Consider the following 19,439-nt stretch of genomic DNA (forward strand, 5'->3'; position numbering starts at 1 on the left):
AGATTTGCCAGCAAAAGTGTAGATTTCTTGCTGGATTTGCATGCTCGCTGTCGTGATGGCAGCGTATTCTTTCCGTGTAGCAACCAAAAAAGCACCATATGCCATCGACTTAAATTGAACAATCTTTTAAATAAACATTGATTCTAGGCAAAAAATTATGTTTCAAATGACATTTTCTTTATTTTGACAAGTTTGTTAAAGTTAGCAATATTCATATTTACAATTATATCATCATAGTTCATATTCTCGTTTGTGTGAAAATGCAATCAATATATTTTTTATTTTTATTTATTTAATAATAATTTGTAAAAAATATTGTACTTAAATAATTTCCGTACAATTTTTTTAATATTATATATTTTTTCTTAATTGTTTTTGAAAAAAGTTACTTGTGTATTATTGTTTATTTATTGAATATTAAGTATTGCAATGATAATACATGTATTTATAATTTTTAAATATTTTACTTTATTTAGAACACTATATATGAAACTTACAAACTTGAAAAAAACAATAATTTATTAAATTAAGAGTTAATAGAAAAACATACTAACTGGCTGTCAGTAAAGAATAACAAGAAATTACTTACCATAACAAAGATCAAAATTTTAATTATACTGTTAATTTCAATATTAAAATTATATGAATTTTCGAATATGTCTTATCTTTTAAACATTATAAAATATATAAAACTGAATCTTGATGAAATATAACACTTTCTAATTTTAACCATGAGAGAAAGAATTTGTTCTCATACTAAATATTAATATAATATAAACAAATTTAAAACAAATTTAAAAACAACAAATTTATTTAATAATTCAAAAATTAGAAAAGCTGAAAGCTACATTTACGTATCTTTCCGCTATACACTTTGATCTGATTGAAATATTCGATAAAATTGTTGCTCATATATGTATATAGAATGTTCCATAATAAATATGATCAACAAATACAGCATCAATATATCACCGTAATCCTAACAATTGTGCGTAACACCGGGTGTCTCCCGCACGCACGTACATACGCAGCATATATGCTCATTCATATTTATAAATTAATACTTCAAATTAATACTTCATCTACTGCACAAATCGTTAAATGGTACATAACTTTTTTGTTTAGTATAACCTGCTTTACTTACAAAAAATAAAGAATAATCTAAAATACAAAAGCTCTGGACCAAATCTCATTTATATTTATACAAGCAACACCATAAAGCCAGAAAGCAAGAAAGCAAATCAAAGTTAAGTATCATAAGATATATGCAAAAAAGAGTAAATTAATTATTACACACAATTTCTTATTATATTATACTTTTTGCAAAATGTATAATATAATAAATATTCTGTATAAAAGAAGTTCCAGGAAGATCTAGAATGAATTCAAGGATTTTTTGAAAGAGAACTGCAGAGCAATATTTGATTAAAATTATTCCACAAAATTAACTATTTTTTTTTGCGTAGACTTTCTTACAACTTATGACAATAGTATATATCAACGTATCTCTCATATCAACTTCACGAATTCTTCGAATCACTGCACTGATTCTTTTCTGATTTCTTCATTATCAATCAGTCAACGAGCGAGACAAAGAATCCATGAACTGTTGTTCGTATTCGTATATTTCTAATTTAGCATGTTAATAACCCAGAAAATGTCTAAAAAACATTTTAGATGCATATTTAAAAAACCCAGATGCATATTTAAAAAACATTGTAAAGACATCTTGAAAGAGATATTTTTAAGACTTTATCAAAAGATGTCTAAAAGATATTTTCAGGATTATAATATGGAATTTATATATATATATATATATATATATATATATATATATATATGAATTAATGTATATATGACATTATTTATAATATATGTATATAATATATAACTTGAGCAAATTTGAATTATAATTTATTTATATTTCAGCAATGCAGCGCAGTGCGATGAAAGCGGAAGTTTGAGGAGTTAGATACACTTCTATTATAGATCATTCATCTCACTTCTTCTTTGCTGCTATGTATTTAGTCAATAATGAGAAAAATGGACAAAGCGAAGGTTAACGTTAAGGAACAAGGGAATTTATTGTAGATTTCCTTATAGACCGTCTCTCAATAAATGCTGAATATTATTCGATATTTTTCGAAGATCCAGTGAAAATCATTATCAAAAACAAGAGAAAAAGGACACATATTGTTTCTCCATGCTAATGCCTGTCTCACACCATGGACATCATTGAAATATCTTCTCCCATATCCTTCATACAATCCAGATTTTACATTATCAGATTATCACTTCTTCAGCTCCTTAAAGAAGCAGTGGGGCAAGAAAAGGTTTGATCAATGGGAATGTAATTATAGACTGTTTAAGAATGGCTATGCCTATAATCAAAAGATTTCTTCTCGAATGATATCCGCAGGTTTTCGAATCACTGGCGCAAATGCGTTGCAAATCAAGGGGAAATATTTTGAACAGTAGCATAATAGGTTTCGTTAAATAAATCACAGATTTTTACTTACTAAATTATGTTCTACTTACTGTTCTACTTACTAAATTATAATTCATATTTGCCCAACCCTCGTATTTTTCAATTTTACAATATAACAATATAATATCTTACAGATAATTCAGATTTGATTATCTTTTTTATTGAAATTGAAATTAAGTTTAATATCACATGTGATTAGATTAATATTTTTTGTTGGTTATTTTTATAAATCTGTTTAATCTATGGAATTAAACGTACATATGAGGATAAGAAATACCATTTAGTTTCAAATGTTTAAAAAAAATCCAGATTTATAAAATAATTCTATAAATTTAATAAGCTGTATATACAAATATTTGATTGTGAATCATAAATTCGATTACTTCCAAAACTTGAAGATGACTTTGTAGCATAAATCTATTTAAAAATATTTAGAAATTTAAATTTTATATTGAAAAACTTTGATACAGTTATTGCAAGCTTTTTCGCTAATAATTTCTACCTTAATGTTATATTATTATTTTCTTTAATAAAAAACATTTTTTTTAATTTTTTGCTTTGTCATTACATCTTTTATATTAAAAAAGTTTAAATGTGCAATTGTTGACTCATTTTTCCATTAAAATAAAAATATAACTCTTATTTAACATATTCAATAAATTGACTTTATAAGGTCATAGTCAATTGTATTTTTAATCTAAGATCACCGGAAAATAAGATGCAATATATGAGAATCAAATAAATATACAATCCCATTACATTAATATACAAGCATTGACTTTTTTTTTCGCAATGACGATGAATTTCAGAATTCACAATGATGTTAAATAGACTTTGGCAGCAGAAATGCATTTTAAATGCATTCTGAATAAGTAGATTAGTAAGATTCATGATGATTATATCATTTTAAAAATTAAATCATTAAAAACAAACATAACAATTTTATCGATTTATCTTGATCAACGTGTCTTCCATTTCTCAGTGATATATAATTCTTGTATGATCAAAGTACATCTCGCAACAAATAAGAAAATTGAAAATATTAATAATATTAATAAAATCAACATTTAAAAATTACTAACTAAATACTTAAAAATTATTAGTATAACAATTAAAAAATTCCTTTGGACATTTATAGACTATTTTATTAATTCGATATTTTTTACTAAGAAAACCATGTAAATCGATTAAAATGCGTTTTTGTTGTTCAAATCTCTCTCTCTCTCTCTCTCTCTCTCTCTCTCTCTCTCTTTCTTCCTCTTTCTTTCTTAACTATTTTTTTCCTTTATAGAATATATCAGATATTTCTAAAGTTCTATGTTTTTTTCTTGTTCAATACTTAATATTAACATTAGCATGCAAAAATATACAATTGTCTAAAATAACATTTCCGTAATTCTATGATTCATGCTGATTAACAAATGTATGTATGTATGTAAATAAAAATTTTATGACGTAGAAATCAATAAAACAATTTGAATGATTCTGAAGAAAACATATGATTTTGCGTATAATAAAGCGTGTATATATATATATATATATATATATATATATATTTATAATATATAATATATTTATTGACACACTTATGTATATATATATATATATATATATATATATATATAGTGTGTCAATAATATTAATTGCTATTTATATGCGACATAACTGACGATCTTTGCCACTCTAATCACACGGACTTCGAACTTGTCTGAACTTTAGCCAAATAATGTACTATGTCCGATTATTGCAGCCAATGTACACGATTGATATCACGTGTACAATTGCAGTCTACGCTCACGTGAGACAAGTACAAAAGTCGCATAAATCTGAAATTATGATGTATCAATTAGAAATTGCTAATTGTCATTCTTTTCTTCTAACAATAAATTGCATCATATAGAAAATAAGTCAATATATTAATTAAAAAAACATAATCAAATAAAAATTGCAATTTATATATCTTTATATTATTAGGATATTAGAAAGTATTACTTATGCATTTACTTATATTTATTTATCCAAATTTTTAAAATCCGTTGTATGACAAATGTTGTTAATTTTAAAATATAAAAAACTTCAATTATCATGAAATGATAAAATTTTGTTAATAGATTAATCATGTAAGCAATAACATGATAAACAACAAAGAAAAGAAATATAAATATGTATATTTAAATAATTTATATAAACTTATGTGTACGTAAAATAACAATTAAATAACTAATTGCATAAGAAATCCCATCTTTATATTAATTTTTTTATATGTTTATATAATTTTCTTACTTTTTTTAATACTGTTTATTTATAATTAAAATAAATAAATTACATGTAGTTACAATTAAAATAACAAACAAACAAATTAAATATTATTATTACAATTCATATTCCTGAAAATTGTATTTTAGCGTACACTGATAAGATTCTAATCTTTTAATTTTTCTATTTAAAAACAAGAGTCTAATATATGGTAATGACAATTATGCAATAATATTATCGTACAAGCAAGTAAGTTTAAGTAAAAACTTCAATGTTAAGATACGACATCCTACTTAAAATATTTTTTATTAAACGCACTTCCGCGAAAAAATACTTTGACCTGATCTGCGAAAATCACGCCACAATTAATCATATCATCGAGGAAATTTTTCTTTTTATAGAAGTTTTCTATATATACCAATGAATCCTCAAATTATATCATAAATCAACTTTTATATATGTGCTTTCATAAGGCTTCTATTTAAATATATGTTTTTCTTAACAATTAAAAATGTTTTTACTGATTTCACATTTCGTAAACATGTCATTTCACATTTTGTAAATTACGAACATTATTATATGATAACTATTAAAAAACATAAAACTTCTGTGTTTGTATACATTATACAATTATAATTGTTTTACTTTTATAATTATTATAATTGTTATTTACGTAAATTTTATTAATATTTCAGTAATAAAATAAATAAGTAGTTATTATAAAAAATTAACATTAAAAGAAAATAACAGAAATACTTTAATTAATTTTTTTTTACTTAAATTAATTCTGTTAAGAAATTAATTAATTTATTAACAGAAATACTTTAATTAATTTATTAATTACTTTAAAAAAATTTGTAAACAATGTTCTTCTTTGTACTTTCTTATCATTCTTCGGACATTAGTCATGCTTCTTAAAGACTAATTATAAATTTATAAGTCTCCTTTAAAATATAAAACCGTATGTTACATATGTAAAATTGAAACTCCTATAGACAAATTAAAAAGCTACCCGCCGAAAAAAGAAATAAAGAAGTCTTTTTTTTCGACCTTTCGTTTTTTAATAGAGATATTATTTTTCGTGATATTTATTTTTCACTTAAAAATTACAAAAAGTCCTAGGCATCAACAAACACATACAATCTATTGGAGTAATTTTCTCTTCTTATTGACCTATATTCTCTTCTCTTCATGGATTTCGATCAATAAATTATAATTCTTTATTTTTATATAATGGCAAACAATAATTAGTCAGTATTTCTAATAAATAATAAATCATAATTCCCACATCATGCACCTTCGGACCTACACGAGAATATCACGTGTCGCTCGGTTCTGTTGATTTGCTGTACGAGCACGCGATGGTGCCACCGACATTGTCGGCATTCTCTCTCTTTCTCTCTTGAAGCATCGCGAATAATATTTAACTCTCGCGGCATGGTGCCGGTCACTCAGTCCTTTTGTCAACGTTGATCGTACCACCTGTAAATCCTGACCTGCAAAGTCTGCCTTTCACACTTTTGTCTCAGTGTGTGTGAAACAAATCATCGATCTTCAGGACAAAACTGATCGTAAAAACTTACGAAAAGGTAAGTCAACATAATCCTTTTAATTGCAACTTATTTTTCAGTTACTCTATGTCTGACTATCGCAGTCGGTTTTTAAATATGAGCATATTATAATGAGCATATTTTCCTCTCTAGATAGATAAATTATTATTATATATGATAAATTATTAATAAAATTATTAATATTGACTATCATAATTTAATAAAAAATTTTATCATTCTAAATTATAAAATTGTATCGAAGTAAATGCTGTGCATTGAAGTTAAAAAAAATTTCAACTTATTCTTTCAATTATCACTCGTCCACTATTTGCATGCTAATGGAATAAGTATAGATAACATGTACCTCCGTGTTTGTTTCAATTTCTATAATTTTTGTTTTTACATCACGATGCTCAAATATATTTATTTATGAACTTCGAGTAAATACATTTACAAGTACAAGTAAGTAGAAAATTAAAATATTGGCTTTAATCGTTGAAAATTGTTATTTCTTAGAAAGTCTTATTATACATATATATTATGTACATTAATTATTAATTATTTGATTAATAATACTTGCAATTGCTTCACTAAAATTTCGAATAAGAAATGCCATTCTATGAATTTCGAGATATTTAATTTAAATCATATTGAAATCATTATTTGAACGAAAATTGTTTTTAATTGTTTAAATCGTTTACACGCTACGTTCATATTAATTTTCGTTCATATTAACTCTCTTCGAAGATCTTTTTTTAATTGTTTTATTTAAACTTATTTGCTAACGATTATTTTAATCTTTTATAATATTTTTTACTCCTAAAAAAATTCTTTATCCGTAAAATATTTAAAATACAATATCTATACATTTTAAAATGCATTAAAATAAAATTTTAAAATATATTTATTTTAAAATATATTTATTTTTAATTATGATTCGAACATTATTTGATATAATTCGAGATAAATTTCCAAATAAAAGAATATATTTCTTTTATCAAAAGATATATTTTTTTAAAAATATTACTTTTACAAAATGATATATCCACGTGAGAGAAAAAAAGAAGTCAAATATAATATAAAAAGTTTGAACGAGCACAACTCTTATAGGAACTCTTATAATCGTTATACGTATAAACGGAATAATATATTTATGAGTAACTTGGACAGTTATACTTATTCGGTGAATTGGCGTAAACGTCTTCCCGCCAAAATGCATCCCGTTATTATATGCACTTGTTTCTATTCGTAAATCATTGAGCGGCCCGCCACATGCGAGTTCGCATTTTGTATTTCTAGAACTAGAAGCTCAACGCTGTAAGTGGAATATATAAATCTCGAATATTATTATTATTATTATTATTATGCAAAATAGTACAAAAAAGAATCTCTTAATATTTTAAAACTTTATTTTATATTTAATAATTCTTACTTTTATTAAATTATTAAATTATCGAGCAATTAAGTTAAATTATTAATGTTATGATATTGTAAGTATTAGGTTTGATAAATTGTTTCATTATTTTACTAAAAATATTATCTTTTTAATGGTTTACATAAGTTATTATTTTACAAGTGTTAGTCAGTTAACAAATGATCCAATCCTTGCGCGCGTTCGATAACGCAAAAATTCCGTCACGAAATGCTCATTTGCAATGCGAAGATGTAGCTATAATAGACGTAGCTATATTTGCGAAATAATTCCGTCATGTCCGATGTCCGATGTTCTCTTCGATGCAAATAAGTGTTTCCTGTTGCACTCCATAGAGAACGATCGAGTTGGGGAGTTAATTGTCTGTATAATCATTGGACACGTTTAATGCCAACATTATCAATATTATTTATTACATGATATATAAGAATAAAAATGAATCCGAGCTACATTTTTCATATAAAGTTCAGTTTTATGTTAACTTAAAAATCGTATTTTTTATCATTTGATATATGATATTTATCATTTGATTTATGATATTAGTTTTAATACAATTTTTCTCGTTTAGCAATTTTTTAAATTTCAAAATTCTTTGTTCATTTTAGTTTTTTAATGTATATAATTGAATTTTTTTAGATGTGTAATATATATTAGTTATATTGTAATTGTGCAAAAGAAAGATTAAGAATAGATAATAATAAATAATATATTTTCATTAATATATTCCACTTTTATTATTTGTAACTGAAATAATTTTACTGTCCTTTTATTTAATTAATATTTTGTGATTAATATATTTCTCATATTTCTATATTATATTATAGAAACTTGTTTAGAGATATCAAATAATACAAAATCTACAATGCCAGGTTTAGAACTTTAAAAATCTTAAAGATTATATAATTCATATAAGTAAGTTGTAAATAAAAAAAATTAATTTTTTATATCATTTCTTTACATGTTTAACAATTACTTTTTACGAAATTATCAATTATTAAATTAAAAAAATATATCTTCATGATATCGATATGTAATTATTTTAAACATAAACAACACAAATTTAATTTATTTGCGCAATTTAATCAAGTTAATTACAAATTATAAATTACTTTTTATTCTCTTGTTTAGACAAATGTATTGTACTGCTTTATATATTGAGAATTTAGTAATTTAAATCTTTAGTCGATCGTTTCTTTATATTCTATAAAGATGATCAAAATAAATACTTACAAATATATACGATTGTTTGGATAAATCGCATAATTCAATTATAATTCTTTTATCCAATTAACACCAGAGGAAATGTTAATAATAATTAAGCCAAATGAAAATAAAATTTGGATTAAAATTTAAATAATTTTATATTTCAAATGAAAAACTATACTATAGGCGAATAAATTTCATAAATTATAAATATATTATTTATATATTATATTATATTAATATAATATATTTTATATAGTTTTATTTTATAATAGTTTTTAAACATAAAATGCAATTATTGAAATATTGTGTATTTATAACTGTACTTAATTTAACAATACAGTCAAAAACATTTAATGATATAATTTTACTAATTTTCAAATAAATTTATGAACAATATTTGTATAAATCGTTTTATAAAATTTTCTTAAGTTAACATAAAGTAACATTTATTTCTGTCAATTAATTTTACTCTGGTTTATTATGTATAGATAATTATAAAAATTATAAAAATTAAATTTGAATAATATTTTTAAATTTTTTTACATAACTTATAGTTTAATTAAAATTTCGAAATTTTAAGATTCGATTTGCAAGTACTGTTATAGATCAATGGAGTTCTGTTCTATCCATAATTAAGTAAATATCGATTAATCAAATTATACAAAATTTATTGATTCACTAGTATAAACGGGAATAACATTTTTTTTCGATTGTCATGATGTAAGTGCGTGATTCGTTGTTGTGCCGATAGATTGAGCGCTTTTACGTAATGCGCACGTATGAAGAGTAGCATAAAACAAGAGCAGCCGTTACATGCGTGATCTATTCATACATATGATTCACGTATTCATACGTGCAATGCCAGTCCACTGGCTGGCCGGCCGGCCGGCCGGTATCGAATGTGTTATTAGATATTATTAAAAAAATCTTTTATAATCTTTTATTAACGTAATATTCTTCAATAGTCTCTTTAATAGTTAATTCATAAATAAGGAAATTTTAAATAAAATTCAAAATCTAGAAGCTAAATTTAACACAAGACTCTAGAAATACGCGTATGTGTATGTATGACTTGGCGACGTGGACCGGAATAAGCAAACACATGGTCGTACGAGCCGCGGCCAACCAATACGATCGCATCGTCGGCACGACGATTACGTGTACGCGACCCGCGTCCACGTGGTCGCGTAGGATGCATACATGGATGAGATTTGAATTACTTAATGGTTCTTTCAACATCTTTATTCAAGAATGAAAATCCATATAGCTAAAGAAAAAACAGTAATACAAAAATTTTTATGTGAAATCACTTCACGAGAATTATCAAGAAAAAAATAAGTTACAAAAAAGAAGCAAAAAAATGAGAGCGACTATGTACAATGAAACATACAATTGCTTATTAATAATTTCAAGAAAGTAATTTTTTTCTTATAAGCAGTTTTAATCAATTCTAATCATTAAATGATGATTCTGTAAAGTATAAGTGCCCCATATATATATATATATATATATATATATATATATATATATATATATGTTGCGTTGTATGTATATATGTGTATGTGTTTGTGTGTTATGAATCGTGTGTTATTAAATCGAATCATATAATGATCATACGATGCACGGGTCAACATTATCAAATGACCCGCGTGAGTTATTACATGTAGCTTCACACTAGCAGATTTCATAAGATCAAAAGTGATATGTTTGAAAGGAACAGAATAAAGACTGATAGAATTTTTTATTATATCATATCAATTCTCGGCTAATAAGTTCAAGAAATCGCGTGATTTATCGGATGATTTATCGGATCTTATTTACAAAATACGTGTACAAAATAAGATGGATTTAATTAATTAGTTGCTAATTGAATAATTTGCTAAATTATTCGTCATTTTAAATATGGGGAACAAAAAATATTTAAAGAAATTTAAATTTATGATTATTCTGGAACGAGGTTCGCGCCTAAGAGGCGCGAAGCTGCAAGTGAATTAATATTCCTAATAGTCATGCGGTCGATATTTGTCGGAAGAGCAGGAGACACGTGGTGTATCTCGTCTGTTTCCGTCCATCACTATTCGCCGGTTTCAGGTGGCGAGAGTTGTATGACGCGATTTCATTGGTTCAGGCGGTCTCAGCTGAGGTCTGGCGCGAGCCGGCTGCCAGCGACTCATACCATATCAAACACAACCCGATTGTTCTAGACCAGTTCCTGCTGTAAGCCATGATCCTCAACGATCCGAATTAAAAAAAAAAGAGAGAAAAAGAAAACGAAAAAAAGGAAACAGCGATTTGGAAGATCTTAAGATCAGCGAAGTATTCGTATTTGTGCCAAGCTAGAGCTTAAAACTGCAGATACACTATTCTAGATGTATGAATTATTCAAATATAAGTATTCGAATCTGATCCGATGAGATTAGATTTAAATTTTTATAATTTGAGTCTGAATTATTCGAAAATTTGGAATTTAAGAAATTCAAATACGAATCATATTTATTGCAAATTTTATAAATTATTTTTTTCGTTAAGAAAGACAGTGCGGCTATTTTATTTAATTTTAAATAAAATAAAAATAAATTCCGTTAGTAATTCGATTCAATTCAAATACAATTTTATTTGATTCAAAAAGAAAGGAAATTCAATTTGATTTATCATAAAAAATTCTTGATTACCTCTATAATCTAACATCTCATGACATTCTTTTGAAACATCTTTTTGCAATCGAAAAATCATTAATAATCAAAATTAAATATCTCAAGATAAAAATCATTAATAATCAAAACTAAATATCTCAAGATAAAAATCAGATTTTATTTCACAAAAATAATATAATTAAAAAATTAAAAGTTAAAGAAATGTTTATATAAAAAGATTAAAAATTGATAATAAATTTGTCATCAAAATAATAATCGTTATCATGCTCAATATTAAAAAATTCTATAACCAATTTTATGTCATGTTCGCGATTATTAAAAAATTTGAATTTATATAGAGTATATGCAGAATCAAATCAAATTCTATGATATATTTAATTTTTATTTTTAATTTTATTATTAAATTAGTAAAATCAAATACTTTGTTACATTATAAAACTGGAGTAGGATTTATTGCAATGTTTATTTAACAATTCAGAGATATCAACAATTTCTGAAAAAAACTCAATCAAAAAAATTCAATTGTTTGCAGACATTTTTTGTTATTATTTTGACGAATAAAAATGCATGACATAAACTCGACATAAATGAGGAATTATAATTTTTTTTTATTTTTTTTACATATGTGTAATATCATTGTGCTAAATTGTAATTCATATGCAACGTGAGAAACATGGTTGACTTCGACGTCTTTCTAACCTTGGCAATGATCGAATTCGTTCAAACAAGCCGAGTTCTTAAGGCCACGTCCTTAATCTTGTAGTCATATCTATAATATCGTGATACTCATATATGTACACATATATAGTCGCTACGTAATTACAAGATTTTTCGATTAATAGATTATAAATGTACAATGTCCAAATCCTTGAAGAACAATACGACGAGAACACAATGTGATTTATTTATCACATTCATTTGGTAGCAAATAGAAAGCGAAAATCATTTAATGATAAGCTAATAGCATGATCTCCATATGAGAATATAAAAATTTATATATATAAATATGTATTTACATTAAATATATAAATTTGTATTTATATTAAATAAAAATATATAAATTTGTATTTATAATTTCCATAAAAATATAAGAAGAATAATTGTTATACTAACACGATAGTATCTCATCTCATTTTCTAATCTTTATTACATTTTATTACACTTATTTTTATATTTTTTATATTACAGCCTATTATTATGTTACTAATAAATGTATTAATTTTTAGTTGCAAATCTGTTATGTTCATATTTATACATTTTTTTTTTAGTAATAGCACTATTAATTGATAGTTAGAAAATTTATGCTAAACTCACGTTTACTATTTATAATTTCTTTGATGTTTTATTTTTTGATGTATGTATTTTTTTTTATGAAGTTAATTAAATATGTGCATAAACAATATTGCGTAAGAGACTCTCCATATTTATGCGATGTTGATTCTCTTTCGCGCGAAGTTGTTACGTCGAATTCGGATTTTTGATACTAGGGTGATTTCACCCTAGTAGCCGGATTATTTGGAGAATCAGCTGATCGCTCGAGTCAAACGTCCCCACGCAAGCGGCTGTCAACGAAAATATCGTGTGGCGTCCCGGCACCGCGCAAGCCTGCGCCTGGAGGACGTCTATCGTCCATCGAGGATCCAGCCGACAGTCAATAGACGGTTCTCGACCGGGCATTGCTGGAACCGTCTCGATCTTGCTTTGATATTCGATCATAGGCGGATCCTTGGATCCGAGTGCGTATACTTCGTGCGTTCAACGAAATTGAGATCTGCAGACTTCCACCGGCGATAGACGTATAGACGTACGGTGTACGTATAAACGTTGGTCTCAACAAGCCAGTTGATGATTCAAAGATATTAACATTTCTTAAAGGAGGGAAAATTATGTGCAAAATAGTTACATGTGCAACAATTAGATAATTGTTAAAACAATCGTTAAAACAAAAAAGATTTAATTTTAAATAATAAATTGTAAATGCGAGATATGATTAAATGTCTATGTTCTGCATGACTACAACGACAGTGAGAAGCCGTATTGCGTATATATATATATATATATATATATATATATATATTAAAATATCGAGTATGACTCGACACTCCGCTCTTCGCGATCTTATTAGCATAATCGTTGTATCGGGTCGATAAACAGGTATGAGATTTGTGACGCAAGTCTCTATCTGGATTATCAGCTGGTAGCCTCATCGCGATGATGCGATGGAAATTACAGGTGTCATTTTCCCGGAATCACTGTCGCCGGGCACCGGTTACCAATTAGAGGATGAATCGGTGCGCGTGTGCGTGTAATCATGATACGTGACGTGTGACCATTGCCTTACATTTCTAGGTCATGCATTATTACTGTGTTCGCTCGTGTAACTATTTCGCGAGCTTTCATACGGAGTCACGATAATTATAAATTCAAATAAATACTCCACGTAATGAAGAACAGAAAGATGGAGCAAAAAAGAGGGAAAAATACATTTTGTATCTGTTATAAATTCGCATTTGCCGTATACTGATTTTTCTTTTATCGATCTCTTGCGTCCTACGCCATTACCATTTCGTCCTACGATGCTTTCGCGATTTTTAACTCTAACAGAGCGACGATAATTACGATGCTATTATACGAGAATCATGTTAGGCTCTATCAAATAACGAGCCACGTGCAAATATGATTATCGTCGCGGCGGTCTCGTCAAAGAAATTCTATTCTCGGCTTTTATCTTTTATTTAGGATTATTTAATTCAAATTTAATTGGACTTTATTAAAATTTAATTAATTCCATTTTCCCAAATATAATATATGTCATACTTAATTAGTATATTTTTGCAATCTTTTAAGATTTCAAAATGGAAATTAAACTAAAGTCATAACATTAATTACATAGGTTTTCCTACTTATTTAAAAAACAATATAACAATATAACAATTTATATAACAATATAAATAATTAAATATTCAAGAAACAATGATATAAATAGTTAAAGAGATAAATAAAATTATAAATAACATCAAGGCTTTTGAAATTGTAAAAAATTTACAAAGTATATTATATAAAATATATTGTATGCCAAAAATGATAAATGATTACTGAATAATGTTAATGAAATAAAAAACAAAATTGATAAAATTTGTTACGGTTGATAATAAAAAGAGAAATTTATTAAATTTATTAAAATTTTTATAAGAAATAATTAATAGGAATTCTTTATTTTGCAGAATACACAAGGATGGCGCCGAATATAATCAGCTCTCCTACAGGAATATTATATGAGGGTGAAACTCTTGCCGACTCGCAATTGATTGCGGAGGAGACCAAGGAAAAACCTAAATATGTTAGACGCATTGTTTGGAGAAATGTAGCGATTTTCTTATTCCTACATCTCGGCTCTCTTTATGGAATTTATTTATCGTTTACCTCCGCTAAATTGATGACTGTTATTTTCGGTGAGTCCTTCGATCTTATCACGCGACATATAATATATTCTTTATTTACTTGCTACTAAATAATTAAATAACGCATTAACATTTTTGTTCAACAAAAAAGTTAAATTATGTACAAGTATTATTCGTATGAATTGCATATTATCTATTATAATATGACTAAGTTTAACCGATGTATTTGCTGTAGCAGACTTCGTTTAACTTTGCACTGACGCAATCTCTTTAGCGCGAGTAATTAGCGAGATGTCAAATAGATCGAATATTATATATTTGGCATACTTTTTCGAACGCCAACCACACATTCAATGAAGCGATAAAGTTTTATGATTTTTTTTGACTTGATTGATAATATTGATATTATCAAAATTACTAATTATGCTTGTTATTATAATAAATTTTTTATCGCAGTTGTCATTTCATTATAAGTATTTCGGCATTTATGTTAATCTTATCTTTTATAATGTAATTTACTTCAATATAATTGCTTAATGAAGATTAATAATGGTTCATTAGACGTCATCAAATGGCCTTTGCGTGTAACATTATGATTTTCTCGATTACAGCATTTTTATTGTATCAATTAAGCGGCTTAGGAATCACCGCCGGGGCTCATAGACTTTGGGCACATAGATCTTACAAAGCCAAGTGGCCTCTTCAGCTGCTACTTGTGATCATGAACACTATTGCATTTCAGGTATGTGATAAGATGGACAAGTATTGACATATTTATTGACTAACTCATTACTAATACTCTTTGCAACGGATTACGATGCTAAGATTTTGTCAAATTTAATTTGAAAAATTAATTATATGTATACGTTAGTGATACAACTTTCGATCGAACGGGTCTAGAATAGAATCGATTCTTCTGCAGTTGCATAAGATATAAAAGATTTACATCAATATGGCCGAAAAACATTGCATGTAGGAAAATGAAAAAAAATAACATGATCGACATCATTGTTAGATGTTGACTAAACAACAATTGATTTGTTGTTAGAAAAAAAAACATTTTTCCATGAACTTGAGGATATAAGTGGCACATATTGTTCGTAGTGAGTCAATCTCATTAGTAAGACATGCTCATGCATTCCCGATATTTTTATTTACCGAGAAAAATATCCCGTGAAGTAAAAGCAAAAAATAATGCGAATGAGATAGAAATATTATATATTAAATTTGTTTTATGCGGACGAAACAAATTAAATTCCATATCAACATTAATTAAGATGTAATTTTATCGAATCTAGGATGCTGCGATTGATTGGGCCAGAGATCACAGAGTTCATCACAAGTACAGTGAGACCGACGCCGATCCGCACAATGCTACAAGGGGTTTCTTCTTCTCGCACATAGGCTGGTTATTGTGTAGGAAACATCCAGAAGTCAGGGAGAAGGGCAAGCGTATCGATTTGAGCGATCTTGAGAGTGATCCCATATTGGCGTTCCAAAAGAAGTATGTATGTCAATCAAAAGTGTACGTTCTCACTCGCGAACATTATCTAACGACTTATTGCTCGTTTCAGATACTACGTCATACTGATGCCATTGCTATGCTTTATTTTACCAACCGTTATTCCGGTCGTGTGCTGGAACGAGACATGGACGAATGCTTACTTTATTCCCACTGTCCTTCGTTATATTTTTACGTTGAATATGACATGGCTAGTAAATTCCGCGGCTCATCTCTTCGGCAACAAACCATACGACAAGTAAATATCAATCAGTTAAGACAGTAAATATGCTATGTATTTTAAATTAAATTTTATATTCTTGTCATTTCTTTTGAAGAAATTTATGTAATTTTTTTATCTTTTATTCTTATTTCTCAAATTTTTGTCAAATTTTGCTCACCCTTAAAAAATTTATTTAAGAAGAAAAACGGCATGATCGATATTTTTTTTCATAATTATTTTTTATTCAATATAGATATATCAATCCATCGGAGAATAAAAGCGTTGCTATATTCGCTCTGGGCGAAGGTTGGCACAATTACCATCACGTTTTTCCCTGGGATTATAAGACGGCCGAGCTCGGTAATTACAGATTCAATTTCACGACAGCCTTTATCGAGTTCTTTGCGAAGATCGGCTGGGCCTATGATCTAAAGAGCGTATCCGAAGAGATAGTAAGAAAACGGGTGGAAAGAACAGGCGACGGTAGCCACGAATTATGGGGTTGGGGTGATAAGGATCAAACTCAAGAAGAGAGAGACGAAGCAATAGTAACGTATCATTATACAAGGGATCAGTAAAATGTATGTACACGCAAAACTTTTGATTAATACGTAAAATTTCTTTCCGTATTCGGTCACGGATCGATTTGCTTGTACAAATATCATGAAGAATGCTATTTAAGTCGACGTTTCAAAATTTATGTCTTGATCATCTCATATCTTGTTTTCATGATTATTTGGCAGGTTTTATAATATCTTTAGATATAATATACCCTTAGAAGGCCCGACATTGAGCAGGATTTTTTATAATATCGATGGTGTTCTGGATTTCGAACGCTGTACTGACTTGATAAGCTTTTTTACTTTCTTTTGTAATATACAAAGTTAGCTTTCGAAGATATTACGTATTGAAAAGTTTGTATTATTCATACGATTTTTAGTGTGCGATTGTAATAAGAATATATACATATATGTATATATACATATACAAATTTTTTAATACGTAATATCTTATATATATATATATATATATATATATATATATATATGTATTTATATGTATTTGTATTAATTAGAGCAGTAATCGATATAATAGTCTTGTATTTTTGCCAATGATGTATAAATCTGTAAACTATGACAAATATTGTGACAAAAAAGAAAGAAATGTAGAAATGTAACTATGAGAGGTAAAAATTGCAAATCTAATTTGATATAAATATAAATTATTTGTAAGAGTTTATAATTGCTAAATTGTTGCTCAATTTTAATATACAATTCCATGACCAAATTTTGTACGTTGCACTTTTTTGATCAAAATAAATAATTCGGTTTTTAGACAAAGTGTAAACTTAATGTTAATCTTAAGACAATATTGCCTTTTATTAAATCAAAGTTAATTATAAAAAGTACTATATCGTCCAGAACATCAGCGAAATATTGTTCTTTAGCAAAATAAATCTAAAAAGCTTTAAACTTTTTTATTTTCTTTCTCTCATTTTATAGCTTTAAATTACAAATTTATTATAGGCATGAAAATTTTGGCATGAAACTTTTTATTTGATGCAATTATAAACTATTTGTTATTAAAAATACATCACATTTTTGTAATTTTTTTTTATTAGTTCCTATTAATATATTTCATGTTTATTGTATTAAATTAAATAAGTTTATAGATGCGAAATTAATTATTTATGTTATTATGGAAAGAAAGAAGTTTGAGAATAAAAAATAGTGTTTTAATATTGTTAATAAGAATTGCGATAACCAAAACAAATGTAATTATTCATGCGAAGTAGTTGCAACATGATAAACATACAATATTTACAATTTATCATTTTTTTTATATCTTTAAGATTAATAACTAATAACTAATAATTAAATTCTAATAATGTATAATAAGATTTGGGAAAGATAATTACCATATAAAACCTTGGCGATAAGAGACAAAAGGAAATGATTTCTGATGAAAAATTTTCGTTGCTTCTCGCTCTGGTTAAGTTAACAGTTAAGTTAAACAGTTATAAAGCTCTAGTTAAGTTAACAGTTAAGTTAAACAATTATAAAGTTTTTTTTTTAAATACATATTGTATTTATAAAATACAATAATGTAGCATTGCATTCTAAAATTTCCCAATATTTATGTTATTTGTTATGAAAGGAATATAAGTTTTGTTTCTCATAAAGACATTGAAAAAAATACTGTTTTGATATAAAATAAATCTTATTTTTTTTTTTACAAGATTGTATATGAGAAAATGCTTTTCACATTTGTGAATGCGTTAAATTAATCACATTATGTTAATTATATTAATTTAAATTTTTACAGGACTTACCCAAATGATATGTAACAATCATTTTAATACTTAACACATTTTTTTCAATTTGATTATTGCGAATAGTTAAAGTTAAGTTGAAGAATATTATATTTTTGATAATTTAAATAATGGTAAATAAAATAATTTAAATAACCGTTTGTTCATGCAAGCATGAGGAATGATTTTCGGGAGTTGTGAAGAATGATTTTGTGCCGAAGGCACAAAATTATTAATATTGTTATTACTTTAAATATAGAGAATCATATGATTGTATTGTATTATAAGATAAAATGTCACATTATTAACTAAAATAAAATTTAATAAAATATCTATTTTTATGTAAAGATACATTGCATATCTTGTTTTTCTTTATTCAGCATTTGTACCTTGTTTTCATTTAAATATCAAGTTATC

At 26.4% G+C, this 19,439-nt stretch overlaps 1 protein-coding gene across 3 annotated transcripts; it reads left to right on the forward strand.

Moving 5' to 3' along the window:
- The first annotated feature begins 6,175 nt into the window (after nucleotides 1-6,175).
- LOC105427418 (acyl-CoA Delta-9 desaturase-like) lies at nucleotides 6,176-19,373 on the forward strand. 3 transcript variants are annotated; one of them, XM_089081445.1, is made up of 7 exons: nucleotides 6,176-6,333; nucleotides 14,811-15,038; nucleotides 15,599-15,729; nucleotides 16,286-16,491; nucleotides 16,562-16,747; nucleotides 16,965-17,292; nucleotides 17,455-19,373. In XM_089081445.1, the coding sequence occupies exons 2-6, from the start codon at nucleotides 14,822-14,824 to the stop codon at nucleotides 17,287-17,289; spliced, it is 1,065 nt and encodes a 354-aa protein (XP_088937571.1). In that variant the 5' UTR covers nucleotides 6,176-6,333; nucleotides 14,811-14,821; the 3' UTR covers nucleotides 17,290-17,292; nucleotides 17,455-19,373. The 3 variants fall into 3 exon arrangements, with proteins under 3 accessions (XP_088937571.1, XP_011637428.2, XP_011637429.2); XM_011639126.2 differs by having other exon boundaries at nucleotides 16,965-19,373; XM_011639127.2 differs by lacking the exon at nucleotides 6,176-6,333 and adding an exon at nucleotides 13,221-13,397 and having other exon boundaries at nucleotides 16,965-19,373.
- Nucleotides 19,374-19,439: the final 66 nt, after the last annotated feature.

The sequence above is a fragment of the Pogonomyrmex barbatus genome, unplaced genomic scaffold, assembly GCF_055798465.1.
Source record: "Pogonomyrmex barbatus isolate J1 unplaced genomic scaffold, ASM5579846v1 scaffold5, whole genome shotgun sequence".
Classification (NCBI taxonomy): Eukaryota; Metazoa; Arthropoda; class Insecta; order Hymenoptera; family Formicidae; genus Pogonomyrmex; species Pogonomyrmex barbatus.

What these genes read in the sequence shown, in the direction of transcription:
- LOC105427418 (XM_011639126.2), top strand. Translation starts at nt 14,822, where the DNA reads ATGGCGCCGAATATAATCAGCTCTCCTACAGGAATATTATATGAGGGT. An exon ending in TGAACACTATTGCATTTCAG is followed by an intron (nt 15,730 to 16,285) that starts GTATGTGATAAG and finishes TATCGAATCTAG; the next exon opens with GATGCTGCGATTGATTGGGC. An exon ending in ATATTGGCGTTCCAAAAGAA is followed by an intron (nt 16,492 to 16,561) that starts GTATGTATGTCA and finishes TGCTCGTTTCAG; the next exon opens with ATACTACGTCATACTGATGC.